Source organism: Schistosoma haematobium, chromosome 1 (genome assembly GCF_000699445.3).
Source record: "Schistosoma haematobium chromosome 1, whole genome shotgun sequence".
Classification (NCBI taxonomy): domain Eukaryota; kingdom Metazoa; phylum Platyhelminthes; class Trematoda; order Strigeidida; family Schistosomatidae; genus Schistosoma; species Schistosoma haematobium.
Window position 1 is genome coordinate 75158121 of NC_067196.1, and position 15760 is coordinate 75173880.

General features: G+C 31.2%; 2 protein-coding genes across 3 annotated transcripts in view; one reads left to right on the forward strand and one right to left on the reverse strand.

Moving 5' to 3' along the window:
• The window catches only part of RREB1_1 (Ras responsive element binding protein 1), a gene marked incomplete at its 5' end in the record, with an annotated part of 59087 nt that extends 56403 nt beyond the window's left edge, over window positions 1–2684 (forward strand). For both annotated transcript variants that reach the window (XM_051209684.1, XM_012939874.2), the window contains one exon: window positions 941–2684. In XM_051209684.1, coding sequence (XP_051075145.1) covers window positions 941–2250 — 1310 coding nt within the window. In that variant the 3' untranslated portion in view covers window positions 2251–2684. The remainder of the gene's footprint in view (window positions 1–940) is intronic.
• The window catches only part of MS3_00002120 (uncharacterized protein), a 39827-nt gene that overhangs the window by 4031 nt on the left and 20036 nt on the right, over window positions 1–15760 (reverse strand). Inside the window, exons 13-19 of the mRNA XM_051209685.1 lie at window positions 15179–15381; window positions 13652–13792; window positions 12084–12230; window positions 10690–10841; window positions 9398–9498; window positions 7548–7612; window positions 5876–6364 (exon numbers count right to left, since the gene is read on the reverse strand). Coding sequence (XP_051075146.1) covers window positions 6131–6364; window positions 7548–7612; window positions 9398–9498; window positions 10690–10841; window positions 12084–12230; window positions 13652–13792; window positions 15179–15381 — 1043 coding nt within the window. The 3' untranslated portion in view covers window positions 5876–6130. The remainder of the gene's footprint in view (window positions 1–5875; window positions 6365–7547; window positions 7613–9397; window positions 9499–10689; window positions 10842–12083; window positions 12231–13651; window positions 13793–15178; window positions 15382–15760) is intronic.

Sequence of the window (15760 nt, forward strand, 5' to 3'; positions counted from 1 at the left end):
ATTAATCAAATAACATTTGATTCTGGCACATAAAATTAATTAAGTAACAGATTATTACTAGTGGATGAATTGCTAGATAAGTTGAATGAATTTTTCATGTGCATAATACGATTCTAACAGAAATTTGACAGACGGTTGATTTTAAGTGTGATTTTAGTCTAAACTGAAAACTACTTTTCATTAACTCGGTTTTCAAAGCTTCCGAATCATTTAATGGTACTGCTCGTGAATTACATTTATAAGTGGCTGGCATGAATGTCTTATTGTGGATTCGATTAATCATATTCAATATTGATAATTTCTTTAATATCAACTTATATCCCATCAAAATGTAGGTTTTTATAATTACTCGATAGCTTAATAAGTATCATTCTGAAATTCGTATGGTTTACCACTAGAATTCGGTTTCAGTAAGAAGACCACTAAGCATTCACTTACATGTATACCATTTCAAAAGCTTCTAAGTTTTAGGAACCATACCACGAATTTCACCGTTATCCGCTGGTTAACTATTCAAAGATATGGCTTTTTATATCATAACGGATCAAGCAAATTAACTGTTATACAGTTCAATCCTTAATAAATGCTACTGATAATATGGTTCGAATATAATCTTTCGTAAATAAACTTAAATATGTGCTAATGTTAAATTTGGATAGCAACATAATTCAGTGATTGAGATATTTACCGTACCTCAGTAATCTGATATTGTTTGACTGAAATTAAGTTATCGTTAATTATTCAGAACCATATACTTCTTTTTAACAAACAATAAGCGAAAGTACCAAGTCATGGAACTAGTATTTTTTTATCTCAGCAGTAAACAAATTCATTTTCACTTTGAGCAACAATGAACGTCAAGCAAGTCAAATTATAAATAAAACGTGTTTTATACTGTTAAAATTTACCTTCAACTGTTAATTTTTTTTTCTTACTTTAGCTCATAAACCATTTGCCTGTACAAGATGTACAAAATCATTTTCAACCAAATCAAATCGTGAACGTCACATGGAACGTGTGCATCGAGTTAGTTTAAAACGACAACGTCAACGTTTTCATCAGTCAAATATGAGTATACAAAGTCCTTCTAGTGGTGATAATCGTTCTGAGTTAAGTGGTCATAATTCTAATCTAAATTCTATTAGTCGAACTAATATTGGAGATAATGATCAAGAACTTGACAATATTGAAGAACTGAGAGAAGATGAAATAATATCCATGAATTCAAATGAAAAGCAGGCGGAAGATATCAGTAATAGTCTGTTGATACGAGCTGGAGATCCAGTAGTGGAACCCAATCCTGAGAGATTATATAACGCTGCACTACTTGCAGTGGCGAATTCTACAAGAAGTGGTCTAACAAACTATTTAAATGACACTTCTTCGAACTGTATAAAAGATATTCCTCAAAGTATGTTGCCTACTGTTCCAGTCCGATTAGGAAGGACGGGAAGGGTTGGCAGGCGTCCTAGGCGCGGCAACATACTGAATATGAGGAGCAATGTTCTGGATAAGGACGATCAAATGACTTTTCGTACAATTCCTCAAACAAGTAATGCAAATAGTTCTATGCATGATGATGTCGCAGAACCACCAGTGGATTTATCGATGCATTCAGCGTCAAAAAATGCATCTTCAACACTTTCTTGTCCAGTATGTTCAGTGCCAGTTGCAAGTAGGTGTTTTCGCCGTCATCTTACACTACATCAACTAGACAATCCAGTTTTTCGATGTCATTTGTGTCAGCTTACATTCCAAGATCAAGTTTCAACTTTAACTCATTGGGCTATGGAGCACTCAAACGAGTGGGCTAAATTTGTTAAAAAACTAAGCTCAAGTGAAAGGTCAGCTGATGTTTTAACGCAAATCCAGCTAACTTTGAGTAAAAATAATCAGACAAAAGCTGAGTTAGAGAAAGACAATGAAACTAACAAAAACTTACCAGAATCAAAAGATCCAATTAATTACTCCTTAAAAACAACCACTTGCGATATGCGCTATGTGTCATGTTGTGTTTGTCTTCATCGCTTTGGTAGTCAACAAGATTTGCAAAGGCATATGAGATCCCATACTGGTGAGCGGCCTTTTGTTTGTCCACATTGTGGGAAAGAATTTTCTTTGAAACACAGCATGCATAGACATGCTCGTGTTCATATTAAGGAGAGTGTTCGAATAAGTGCTTCCAAAAACGCTTCCCTACCTACAAACAATAATTCATGTCCTACTTTTAAATCGGAGGAGATTAGCTAAGCAATTTTTTGGGTTATCTTTTCTGTATTTCACTAATCAAGCGCCACACTTTGAAGTATTTTCAAAGTTTACATCTTTAAAATATTCGTTTCAAATGTACTTTTCCAGTTTCCGTTTCCATGCTTCATTAAATTCATCAGGAAATTTCTTTGGTGCTTATGGTTACAAATTTTATTGTAAATTGACCTAGTGTTATCAACAAAAATTTACTGCATCTTAACGGAATTCTTTTTACAGTTATGTTACGGTGAAGGTCAAAAATGCATTTTTGAAAACGATCAAACGCTCTAAAACTTTTATTTACACTCTGGATCTGGCCATCATATCATTTTATTTTACCCCCTCGCAAGTATTTCGATGTTTCTCTTTGAACTGTCTTACCTAATTTAAAAAATATAAAATTGTACCATCTCCATTGAACTTCGTGATAATGTAGTATTATTCGTTAAGCTACTCATAAGTAGCAAAATTGATTTGGCTGTTTTTAAACTTTACGAGATTATTTAGTTAATCTGGTCAGTTGGAAAGGATTAGTTGATTTCAGGTTTGGTGTTTATTTAGGCTTTATGATTTTTATCAATGTGGGTTTCGTGGACAATTTAGGGAATAATATGAAATTAAATCTAAGACATCAGTAAAATAATAATAATAATAATGATTTCATTCAAAAAGCTTCAGAACTGTAACCAATGTGTATCCACCCATTCTTTCCAATATAAAATGAATTATTCATTACAAATTATACAACCAGGATTAAGTAGGTCATATTAGCTAACTATTACCGAGTGGTAAGTAATAAATTTATTTTCTAGGGAACACAACTTGTCATTCAGTTTGGGGGCATACAGAATATAAGCAGAAGTAAAGCTTATAGCCAGAAAATGAGATAATCTGGAGGCGATATATATAATCTAGGTTTAATCAGTTAGAAAATTCAGTTTTCTTCTCCAAACTGAATTACGACAGTACGGAGTTACACTCAAAGATTTTAGTTTGTGACCGTCCCTGTTACAACCTGATCACTTTTGAAGTAGCATGGGAAGATTATTGTCAATGGTACTGGGATCATAGTAATAGATCAATAGCACCAATTCGATGTATTTCATTATTTTATGAATTGAATCTGATCGAAACCGAATCTTCCAATAGGTCATGTATTTACAAATATTTAATATCAGAATTAACCCAACTGAGATAACGCTTTCACACAACTTGTAACTATATATGATTAAAACAAAATACGGGTCTAAAATATGAGTTAATGTTATCATAATATATCTCGCTTCTTGTTTACGATAAACGGGTATTATTTTACAGAGCAAGTACTGTAATGCTGGTATGGGTTAACATTTCCTAGAAATGAGTCTGTTCAGATATGTAGCTATAAAACTGAACAAACATCTGAGTACATCCTAGTTATGTTTCGGAATGTCGAAAGATTTTCGTTTCAGGTCATCAGATGAACTGTCTTCAGTAAATCTATATTTTTCCAATAGTTAGGAATTGAAGATTATGATTTAGACCAGAGGTTATAAAACTTCCTACAAAACACTGGTTGAATTTAGATACGTTGTTGTCACATACAAAATCCGAAGATGGTTTTAGTTATGATATTGACTAGAGACATTTAATGATGAAACTGACGCTTACTTGTTGGAGACAGTGACTGATCATTGAGTAAAAACCAATCTTGTGGTTGTCTAATCTTCAATACTGGTTGGATTTTATTGATCAAATCGTTCCCAGTTTGAGTGACTCATGATTGCGTACAGTATGTTGACTTAGTGTAAATATCATAGTTTCTTCTAATATCAGTTAAAGGATGAATGGTTAAGGGAAAAACGTCAGTGACTATGACAATGCATGGTACGTGTGAATCATATGAGGAGCATCATTTTCATTAAGAGTGAAGAATTCCAAGTACCACTAAACCTGGATTCAGAGCTTTTTACCAAACGACTACCATATATATCTAAAACGATTCAATGTCATGTATTCTATTACAATAGTAAAAAGTGACACATACTGATAAATATCAATCAACCTATCTATTTTAGCGTTGAAATGAATGAAAATTATTAATTGCTCAATTCAGTAGAGATCTATATGGTCAGTATGCAGGTGAAATAAAAGAAGTTACATCATATAAACTACAAATCAACAAGAATTATCATAAAAAGATTTCTGCATGTTAAACAGAATAATAAACAGTAACGAGAGAGAAGGTAGATCTTTAGTGATGATGATACAAGAAGCTCATCCAGTTTATATATATTTATATATATATATATATATATATATATATATATATATATATATAACTTTCCGTTCGGCTGTAAATCAAGTACCTTGCTTGAATAATGTGAAGTTGAAAGAAAGCCTAGACTGTTTCAAATTATTACATCAGTATTTCGCGCATTGTCAAGGAAAGTATTTAGTCTCCGATAGAGTGTTTTGTTGATGGGAAACCAGATTACATAATTGTGATATTGGTATGACATAAAAATTGCTTTGTAAATATTTGTATGAAATATGCTGATTATAATACAGGACTTGATCGTGTACTAAAGATTTTCACTGATAAGGTCAAACCGTGGATAATAGAGCACATTTTCGTTAGATTCGTAGATTTCTATTCCCTAAATTGCATTCAATAAGACCACTTATTTTAATAGCTTTCAGTCAATAATATGTACAATAGATAATTTACTTGTATTCTCTAAATTTTGCTATCTGATCATTTAGCATCATATTTTTAACGTTTACTGATTACTTTATTTTGTGGTACTTGAGGGGTCTAGGAACCAGCGGTAAAGAGTTTTTAATAACTTCTCGTTCCTTAACACACTCAATACTTTGAAAACATGAATTCCAGTGATTCAATAATATTAGATGATGTATTTTGGTTTTCCCATGTTTCCAAATATTATAATAAAAGCCTGTTACAAATAGATTCCTGTTATATCCTAACGAAGAATAAATGAATGGTGACTGCTAGGAATCATTTGTGTACTGCTGTTATATATATATATATATATATATATATATATATATATATATTCTTGTTGTATAATTACTGAGTAACTAAATTATATATATTTATATTTCTCTATTATAAGCTTTCACTTGACCTATCGGCAAACATTATATGATATACTGTTCTTAGGTTATTCCCAATTTATTAGTTACAGTCTCTCACACTCACAGCCACTTATGGCTTGATACCATATAATTGTTATTTCTTATTTTATCGTATGATGAGGTCCGATTCGCTTGCATATAAACTGCGTATATCCGAAGCACATGATTCATACAATGTAAGCTGGGTAGGGCTAAGCGCGAAGAACCAATAAGGGCTCAGAGTTGACTCTAGGTTGATCGCGTTGGTTAACGTGTCATTGGTTTGGCACGGTGTCAAGGTCGTATAGGTCGGTGTTCTTATTGACGATCTCGTCATGTGATAATCGACAAGGCAAAAAGACATAACAATTCCGAAAAAAATCTTTGTAGTGTTGTATAGAACTGGTCTAGCAAGAATAGTTAGATTTATTAAAATCGTTAGTCGTAAGAAAATTTCAAGTTACCTTGTTTAAGCAGAAGTAGTATGTGCTTATATTAAGTTTACCTTGGTAATGTTGATTCAGTTTGTAACATCAAAGAGTGTGAGTGATATTTCACTTTGTTAACTTATTCAATTCATACTTATATAGAAGTTTTATTATTGACTTTTGAAGGAATTTAAGGTTTATATCTATGAGATGATAAAGTTAAATTATTTCAAGACATTTTGAACATTAGAGACTTATTTAAAAATACAGATTGTACTTGAATAAAACTAAAGTTCACAGAGAAATTAAGTAAATATCATTTCATTTTCTAATTAAATCTCATTCCAACAAATAAATAAATTATCTAGAAGTTGAGACAGTGTTGCATGTACAATTGAACAAGCTCTATTCTTCCATAATCTTGAATTCGGTGAAATAGTTTTGATGAATTCAATTAATTCATTTGATTCTTGAATATCGTCTGGTAAAATTTGTTGATCAGTTAATGGGAATTTATCATCACTTTCTATTAGGACTTCATTCAATGGTTTGGTTTGTGTAAGATTCTATAGAAAAAAAATATAGGATTTAAGAAGATTAATGGATATTTTAATTGAAGAGCATTGAAACAAGTAGGTATCTATCAATTAAAAAAATATTTTAAAATTACTGGAAATATTTAATATACGCTTAAATACTTCGTTTTGTTTAAATGAATGTTAAAAGTAACGGTACATGATATTACTTGAAAATACTTAGATTCGCAAAATACATTGATATGACTGTGAAGAATTAACCTTGAGAGTTAGGTCTTAATACATGACGAAATAGTCCCATCATATAATCGTCTATTGGATAAGTGACATTTTATCGTGCCTTTTAGTAAACCTAACACTTTATATGGACGTATCTCACTTTAATAGAGAAAAGGATCTGTTAATTTTTAATATGTATTTATTTGGAGGCCTACCAGAATAATTAGGTTTCGTGAGCATTTATTGGTTGACCAGATTGTATCGTTACAAATCACTTATTGATTAGCATTCTATTCAACATTTTAAAAATTTCAGGACGTGCATAATCATAACGCATCCACAATTATCCAGCAGTCAGTCAGTCATTCAAAATTAACATTTAATCTGTGACAACTGTGTATCATTCCAAGTTGCCCTTACCACATGAGCACGACAAGATTAAATTAATAAAATAAATGACAAAAGAGTTAAAATAACAGTATCATAAAATATTGTAAGAAAGACTGCTGTTAGAGGATACCGTTCAATAGGAAGGAATGAATTCAAGAAATAAAATATCAAAAATAATGTTAAGATCTAAGAGAGTATAGGGAGTGAATGGATCTAAAAATAGAATCGCCAACAACATATTGTGGCTATTAGGTTGACCCTGACCAGATAGTCTGCACTAGCCAACACAAGTTAATCTAACAGTCTATGATCCCAAGTTCGACCAATGGCTATTTTAGTAGAGTACATGTACCTGTTCTGTGTCGCTAGGTTAACTAAAAAAATATTTATTCAAAGAAAAATCTATGTTAAAAATGGAACAATCATTCAAACCATATCAATGTCATTATTAATTGTTGTGTTATCTTCTTTCTTTCGGACAGCCATTGGCAATGAGTACCATACAGTGAAAAATCTAAGTTCAAGGCTTCTTGTTGATTGCTTTCAACCAGTTAATATCAAAATGATAAACATTTCTTTTAATCGTAGCAAAATAATCACTTACTCTTGTTACTGCAGATGCAGGTGTTCTATCATTTGTTTGATTTACAATTTTACCACCTCTCTGTGCTAAACAGAAACAAAGAATAATTAAAAGGTGCATAAAATCATTTTGCTGTGCATAGTATTGTTGTAAAAGAAATGAATTTGATTGATGCAATATGTAACTATCGTGGATTTCTTATCAGTTAATAAATGTCCCGTAAAACAAATTCAAATTTATGTTAATCGATTAGGTAGGTTAAAAGAAAACATTTAAAGTTATTATAAGTCATTTTTGATTTTGACTAATGTTATATCCCGACGAGAATCATGAATGGTAACTCCTGAGAACTATTTGTGGATCAATATGATACATATATTTTTGCTATATAATTGGTAGGTAGCTAAACTATGCATATTCATGTTCCTCTTATTATAAGCTTCATTTTGACCTATAAACTATTATTATATGATTTATTGTTCTTGAGTTATACCCAGTCTATTAATTACAATCTCCCACATTCACAGTCCCTTTTGACTAGATGTTGTAAAAATGTTATTTTCTATTTTATGGTACGATGTGGTCTATTTGGTTTTTATATATACCCGGTATGTTTAAAATACATGATCCATATTATGGAGGCTGAGATTGGTGTTCTGGACTCAACAGGCTGGGTTAGACAAGAAGAAGGACCGATAAAAACTCTAGACTGCTCGTACAGGTTTTATGCGTCATTGGTCCAGTCGATAATTCACTGTTCTCTAATTGGCGGTATCATTATGTTATAGATCAATAGGGCACGAAACCATAAGTTATGACAGCTAACCTAGTTATCAACTGTTCTTCTTTTGTTAAGTCTATTTTAGTTGCTGACTGTTAATTTCGAGTCTAAAAATTTTACTTATTCAGGAAACATTTTCTACTGACATTTTTGCTATACTATTGAAAGACCAATTATTTGTATTTTTTCCATCAACATTATTTTGATGAATTAACTCAGAATAACTATATACAACTTGACATTTCATACCTCTTTAAATACAATCATAAATTGAGCGACACATCCATCATTGTCATCAGTGAGTTACTATCTCACAACAAACCCGGTTGAACTCCATTGGTCACTACTTCTCACTGGAACCCCAGGATATACCTCTCGTGGATGCGCACTGCTGAGGAGTCCCACAATAAGACGAAACGGCCATTCAGTGCTTCCAGGTTTCCCATGGTGGTCTAGCTTCAATTGACTCGTGATCTTAACTATTAAAATAACTATAATATCCACAAAAACCTCTTCTGATAACAGTCATAAATGTTTGGAAAACAAATGTTTCCGAAGCATCTATTTTCATATGAATAAGTAATCTTTTTCTACGAATTACTTAGTATTTTATTTAGTATAAACTATTAGCATTTTATCAGTATGAGTTACTACGTATTATGGCCAAGGTCTGACTTGGTAATTTTAAGGAAATTGAGCATTCACTGGATTGTTATTAATAAAAATAATATATTTGTAATATTCCAATGAATCTGAAGGCGGCCTGTTTGAATATCTGGGCTACCTGTTCCTGCCATCTAGATATTTCAACATGTTGTCTGTTTTTGTCAATTCCTGAACTGCTCACATATAATTGGCGATCACTCAATATTTGTCATCAGGATCGATCAAGAAATAAGAAAAGAAAACTTGATGAAATACTTTGAGCTAAGAATTCTATATTGTACAAAAATATAATATTGAATAAGGCCATTAATAATAATAATAATAATAATAGAAAAAATTTTCATTATTGCATCGGTATGTTTTATAAATTATTCAGTTATTCAGAAATAAATTAATTGAATTTCCATTAGTCATTATGACTTACGCTTTATTGGACAACTAGTAAGTTCTGGAAGACCATGGAGACACCGGAGATTTGAACACAAATCAAAGAGATTTTCAACAGTTTGCGACAAAAGCATGTAGCTAAAAATAAAGAATAGTGAAAGTTCGTAAGAAGTATTCAACATTTACAGTATCCTTCATGAATTCAGATAATATAATGACTAGACATTGTTCGCTTGAACTGTGTAGTAATATTGGTTCAATGCATTCAAGAAAATTCTGATAACATATTAGCCTATTAAGATGGATATAGTGTTAAGAGGGAAATAAGTATCTTATTATTTTACACTAAAAGACTGTATTTTCATTCCAAGCTCAGTAGAACTCTGCCAAAACTGAGTGGAAAGATTGATCTATATGGCTGCTACTATGAAAAGCTGAACAGTTGTTCATAATGTCCTACAGATGACTTAGTTTTTAAAAATCTGAAACCAAATATTATGTACTGCACTGATAATGTTAATTATACTAATTACTTAAATGAATACTTCTTTTAACAAATTTCGGATAATGTTGTAAGCTTAACAGAATCTATCATTTGAGCACAGTGTACGCTGACATTTTGTTAGAGATTAAAATACATTGTTTGTTGAGAATCATAAGTAAAGAATATCTTCAATATTGAAAAAGTTCCTGATTTCTAGAAGACTTGTTATTCAAAGAAATTGTTACAATTAACTTGATCATTAATAATGATTCATTGAAGACATTCTAAACTGCTGTTAATGAATAAAAAAATAAGCAGTGGTAGAAATATTTAAACTTTCCAAAACAATGAAGTTATAAATAGTTTTTACAATTTACGGTTACGTCATTTTTATGTCGATCAGAGCTGGTTTGTCCAAATTATAATCTATTCAGCGAATAAACCCAAATGTTTTACGAATACCTTAGAACAACATGTATAGGCGAAAAATATTGTTTTCGATTAAGATTTAATAATCTCAATAGTTGAGATTATGAGTCAAATTGAAACTAAACCACCATGGAAAACCTGGAAGCACTGAACGGCCGTTTCTTCCTATTGTAGGACTCCTCAGCAGTGCGCATCCACGAGAGGTATATCCTGGGATTCCAGTGAGAAGCAGTGACCAATGAAGTCCAACTGAGTTTTAAAAATTTACATTATAGTGTAAAGTTAAATATTTACGGTACTATTTATAATGATAACATAAAATTCAACTGAAATTCATAATCAAGAATGCTATTTAAAAGTTTAATCAAAGATAACCATTTCAAGAAAGATATATTTAAAAAATATTGATAGTATACCCGATTCTATAACGTTCCACAGATGTATTTGTAAAACTTATTTTTGAAGGAAATACTAGCTGGTCAACAGATTGAAAAAAATTATTAAATTCTTCTTCCCTTTTAGCTGCAGCATTTGCCTTGGTCATATCAGGTGAGTATTTGTAAATCATCTATAATTATAATTTATATATATATATAGGATTTTAGGATAAATAAACATAGATACTAGAATATTTTGCATTCAATAAAAAGAAATCTAAGTGTAAGTTCTATGGGATATTGTTTTGAAATCGTATCAACTATAAACTAACGCTACAGTGAATGTTGGTTGGTAAGTGAAGATATGAAACACTAGAGTTCTTATTTAATGAAAATCTATTAAATTCTGTTGTCATACATCCTTAGTTTTATATGTATTAAATGTAGTATGGAATAAGTCAAGGGTATAGAAGTGAAACCATAATTTTAATAGCCTAAAGGTGTTAAAATATTTGTTTATTATCATGTTTTGTTATTTCACTACATTTTGTGTTTTTAAGTTAATTATCTTTCTTTTTCGAATGTTTAAAGGATACACTCCACTTAATAGACGATTTAATGACTAACTTCCACATTAGAATAATGTATCAAAAGCAATTAGCATCAAAATTTTGTTATAATACTTTAATAATTTCGGACATTTCTGCATTAACTTTATTTTGTAAGCCTTTTGAGATTAGTTGACTACAGACATTACCTAACATAGTAGAGTGTTGGTTTTTGTAAAGTTTGATAGATAACTATGAAAGTAAATGGTTTAAGTTTAAAAAAAGCCATTTCATACCGCAAGGAATCAACTAGAGTACTGGAAAATAACACATTTATTACTAATAAAACATTTTGTTAAACGTATATTGGTTATCGTTAAGCTACACGAATCACAGCTAGTTCAATATGAGATTAGCAAATTAACAGTAGATTTCAAAACAGTGACACGCATTGGAACCCAGAATTTCGATTATACAAATAGTAGACAGGGCCATACTAAGCATTGTTGGGGGACAACAAGACAGCTTCTCGACTAGAATACTATTTATAACATGAAAGTAGAGATGAAAACAAGTTAATTGTGTAATATACTGATGTTTCCTCAAACTTAGCTCATTTTAACAATTAAGCCTTTAGAATTATTTATTTTTACTCTACATCTAAGTGTATTTTCATTTGTTACCGTTATTTTCAATTCATTTATCAATTTACCAAGGCTGATAGCTTCCAGTCTATCAGTGGTATTTTTGGCAGTAATTGAGTTTCTTTCATAGTAATTTTATTTTGTAATAACTGAAATCGTATCAAAAAATATCCGATTTCAGATAAACAACCGAACAATATACGGCAGATTTTTTTAAATGTTCATTAGAATTCATACTCACTTTTCTTAGTTCATTTATTGAATATTTCCAATTATCAGTGTTGGATAGAATTGTTTCATTATCATTCTCAAGAAATTTAACTTCTCTTTCTCTCATCTCTTTATAAAATTGTTTCAGTTTTTGAATTACATGGTGTTTATAGTGAAACTGCACAAAATAAACAAATGTCAAACATGGATTATTTGATTATCTAGTTTCATATGGTTTTCTGACTAATACCGGTTTATCATGAAAAATATCTTCAGAGATACGTATTTGTATAAAGGTATAAGATGGAGACGAAGAAGAAATTAGGAAAAGATGTTAGTGGATAGGATATACATTACGGAAATCACTAAACTGCATCACAAGACAAGTGCTAACATGGGATTCTTAAGGGGAAGGGAAAAGAGGAAGACCAGCGAACACTCCGTCGGGAATCGGAAACAGTAATCAAAACGATGAATAGCAATTGGAAACAACTAGAATGAATTTTCCAGGACAGAGTTTGATGGAGAATGCTGGTGGTCGGCCTATGATACTCCACGAGGGGTATCAGGCGTAAGTAAGTACATAGAAAAAAAATTGAGCGTCTGGCTTGTCTAACACTATCTTCTTTTGTTCTATGATGACCAAAATTAGTTTTTGCTTTTTCATTTTAAATGTTCTGGGCACTATACAAAGATACCTTTACTGTTCGTAATAGGTGATATTTTAATTTAACACAAAACCCCAGAAATCCCGTTTTCGATTCTGATTAGGTCATTTATATGCACACTTTTACCATTTATCATGAGTTAAAACTCCGAACAAGTCAACAAAGTAAGGCAAATACTACAATTTTAGATCATTATTTATTAAAGTATCAAAGGATGTATTAAACCAAACTGTCCATAGCTACATGATAGACAAACTAGTATTTAGTACTAATCAATATCTGAATGTCAAAGAATTAACTGTATCACGCTGTACTGGTAACGCAAGTTTTCCTCCTATTCAGGAGTAAGTAAAAAGATGAATCCAATTATGTTGTCAAATAACTCAATGAGAAGTAAGAGCTAGTTTTTTTAGTAAATTGACATTAAATTTATTTCTCATACTCCACTGAAACTACCTATACAAGCTATATAGTGACTCTCTCCGCATCTCTGCACACGATGCGTTTTAGTTTTGTAAAAAGACCAAGTCAACTAATAGCATCCTCACTAAATATCAAACTATGCAATCCACGTTTTCCACCAAATTTATGGGAATGAATTTAAAACGAACAGCTTATATAGTAAGCAGGCTTATTAAGTGAGGTGATGTACTTAAAACCTCGCACCATTTCAAGTGGATCTAATGAAGATCGGCTCAACATTGATTATTTAAGAAAGTGTTTATGGTTTGATTTTATTCTAAACTGAATAAAAAGTTGAGTTTTTAAAGCTGTTTCATCAGTTTTAATTTATAAACTGTACGTGACACAGGGTTAGTATGACCTTAGAAAGACGAAACATGGAAATTCTCAGAACGTGGAAGCGCATATAACAGTATTGTTCTTTGGTTTGACAAATATATTGATATTTACCAAAATATAGCAAGCTTACAGTTGGATTAGTTAACGTAAATATTGCCTCTTCTGTATTCGGTTCAGGGATTGGACTTGGTGGACGTTCTTCAGGTTGAATATTCATTATTAAATTTTGTAGCATTCGATATACCATTCGATAGTTAGCTTCCTGTTCTAACTAAAGAAATAGAATGATTCAGATTTTTTTTCAATTTTATTTAATTATTTTAAGAATAGAATTTTACAGTTGAAGACTACGATAATAACCTAGGCGATAACTTTAGTGCAGCTCTTAAATGAAATACTAATATCGATGTGGCATTCAATAATGCTAACCGCTCATAATACGTGTATCCTTCTTTTCAATGTCTCAACTACTCTTGTTATTTGGACATCTAGAAACGATATGCTATTACTTTTTCGTCCTCTAGTGTAAACGTAATAGATGGATGAATGTTATTAACCATATTAAGTAACTTTTCATTTACTTTTTTTAATACTATGAAAGTTTCATCTATATAGAGACAGTAAGATGTTAGATGACTGATTCTATACTAAAGTGGTCCATTTTGCAGTTTTGCAAGAACAAAGTTTGCCAACCATAGCTACCCCACTCAATTGTTTATAGTATTCATTGTTGAATCGGAAGTGAACATTCATCTTGCATCTAAGAACTAACTGCTTTATTGCTGATATAAGAGTTAAGGTTTCTATGTTCCTCTTCATAATTACACTGAAAATAAAGTCTAGTTTCAGGTAGAGGAACGTTAGTGAATAAGGGCGATACATCTTATGATACCAAGACGTTATTTTTGACTCACAGATTTTCTATATTATTAACAAATTCAAAGGAATCCCTGACACTATATTTAACAATTTCTATGTTCAATAGTTTGGGAATTTCCACTAACCATTTTGCTATCGTATGACAAGCTGAATTATTCATGTCTAAAACGGATAAAAGGTACAAGTCACTTTTATGTATTTTCGGCTTTGGTGTCATTGTTCCTGTAAGTCGCAACATTTCGGACACTTCAGAAATAAAAACCCGCTGTTTAATTTGTTTCAATGAGTCTATTAGTTGCTTTACGATCCTCTTTCTTCCAATAACTCAATATTATTTTATGATCAATGTATCTTTTTATAATTATTACATAACGGGACTACTCTATGAGTATTATTTCATTGCTGTAAATCATACTTATACATATTAGTATAGAGCCATGATAACTAATTGGAGAGAAACGTCTTTGATGAATTCGTTCTTTTTACCAGATGCCAACATGGGAATTTTTACTTCAATATGGTTGGTAACTTTTTTCTTTTATCTACGTATACGTGTATAATGATTAACAAACCGAAAATATCAGATGCTGTTAGTGATTCATATCTGGCTTCATCAAACGTTTCCAATGATATTCTCGCCTACACTGATTTAAAACAGTTCTTTCTTATCAATAAGTTTATAAGTCTATGATTAGTTTCATTTCAGTATATTCCGTGTCATTTTAGCCACAAACCATGGAGTGTATAACAATGAAAAAATGAAATCAGTAGCTCTTACTCGGATAAATATATCTTTTGCCAGAAAAGAACAAAATTGATGATATTCTGGCCATACAGAAATAGCATGGAAGTGTATGCGGATTGGCAACATCCCTTGAAAGACTGGAGTTGTATCAAAACGCCAAACCTCTTTATAAATTCCTTCATGATGAGCTTTTAGCGTGATTGGCAAGTGAACAATGTCACCTGGTTGTATTATTCCTATAATATTAATAAATAAAACACTCTAATGTGTGCAGACAAAAAACTGAGATTTTAAATACGGATGGATTAGAAAAACCATGTAACTGAAATGAAAACATATAGCTATTGATGAATAATATTTGATTAGGTTGTAATTCTGATAATGACAAAGGATAAGATGACTAACAATTAAAATAAAACATGTACACTAAATGGAAACGTAAGTTTTCTGTTATGGTAAGGAGTTTGAAAATCATTTTTAGATGCTTGAAATCTAAAGATCTCTTTTTATTCAACTCCTTAAAACACTAGAAGCTCTTGCCGATCACAAAATGAAGCATGATCAGTGTGTACAAAAGAAGCACTTATAATCGTTATTTCTACCATGGTCTTAAAC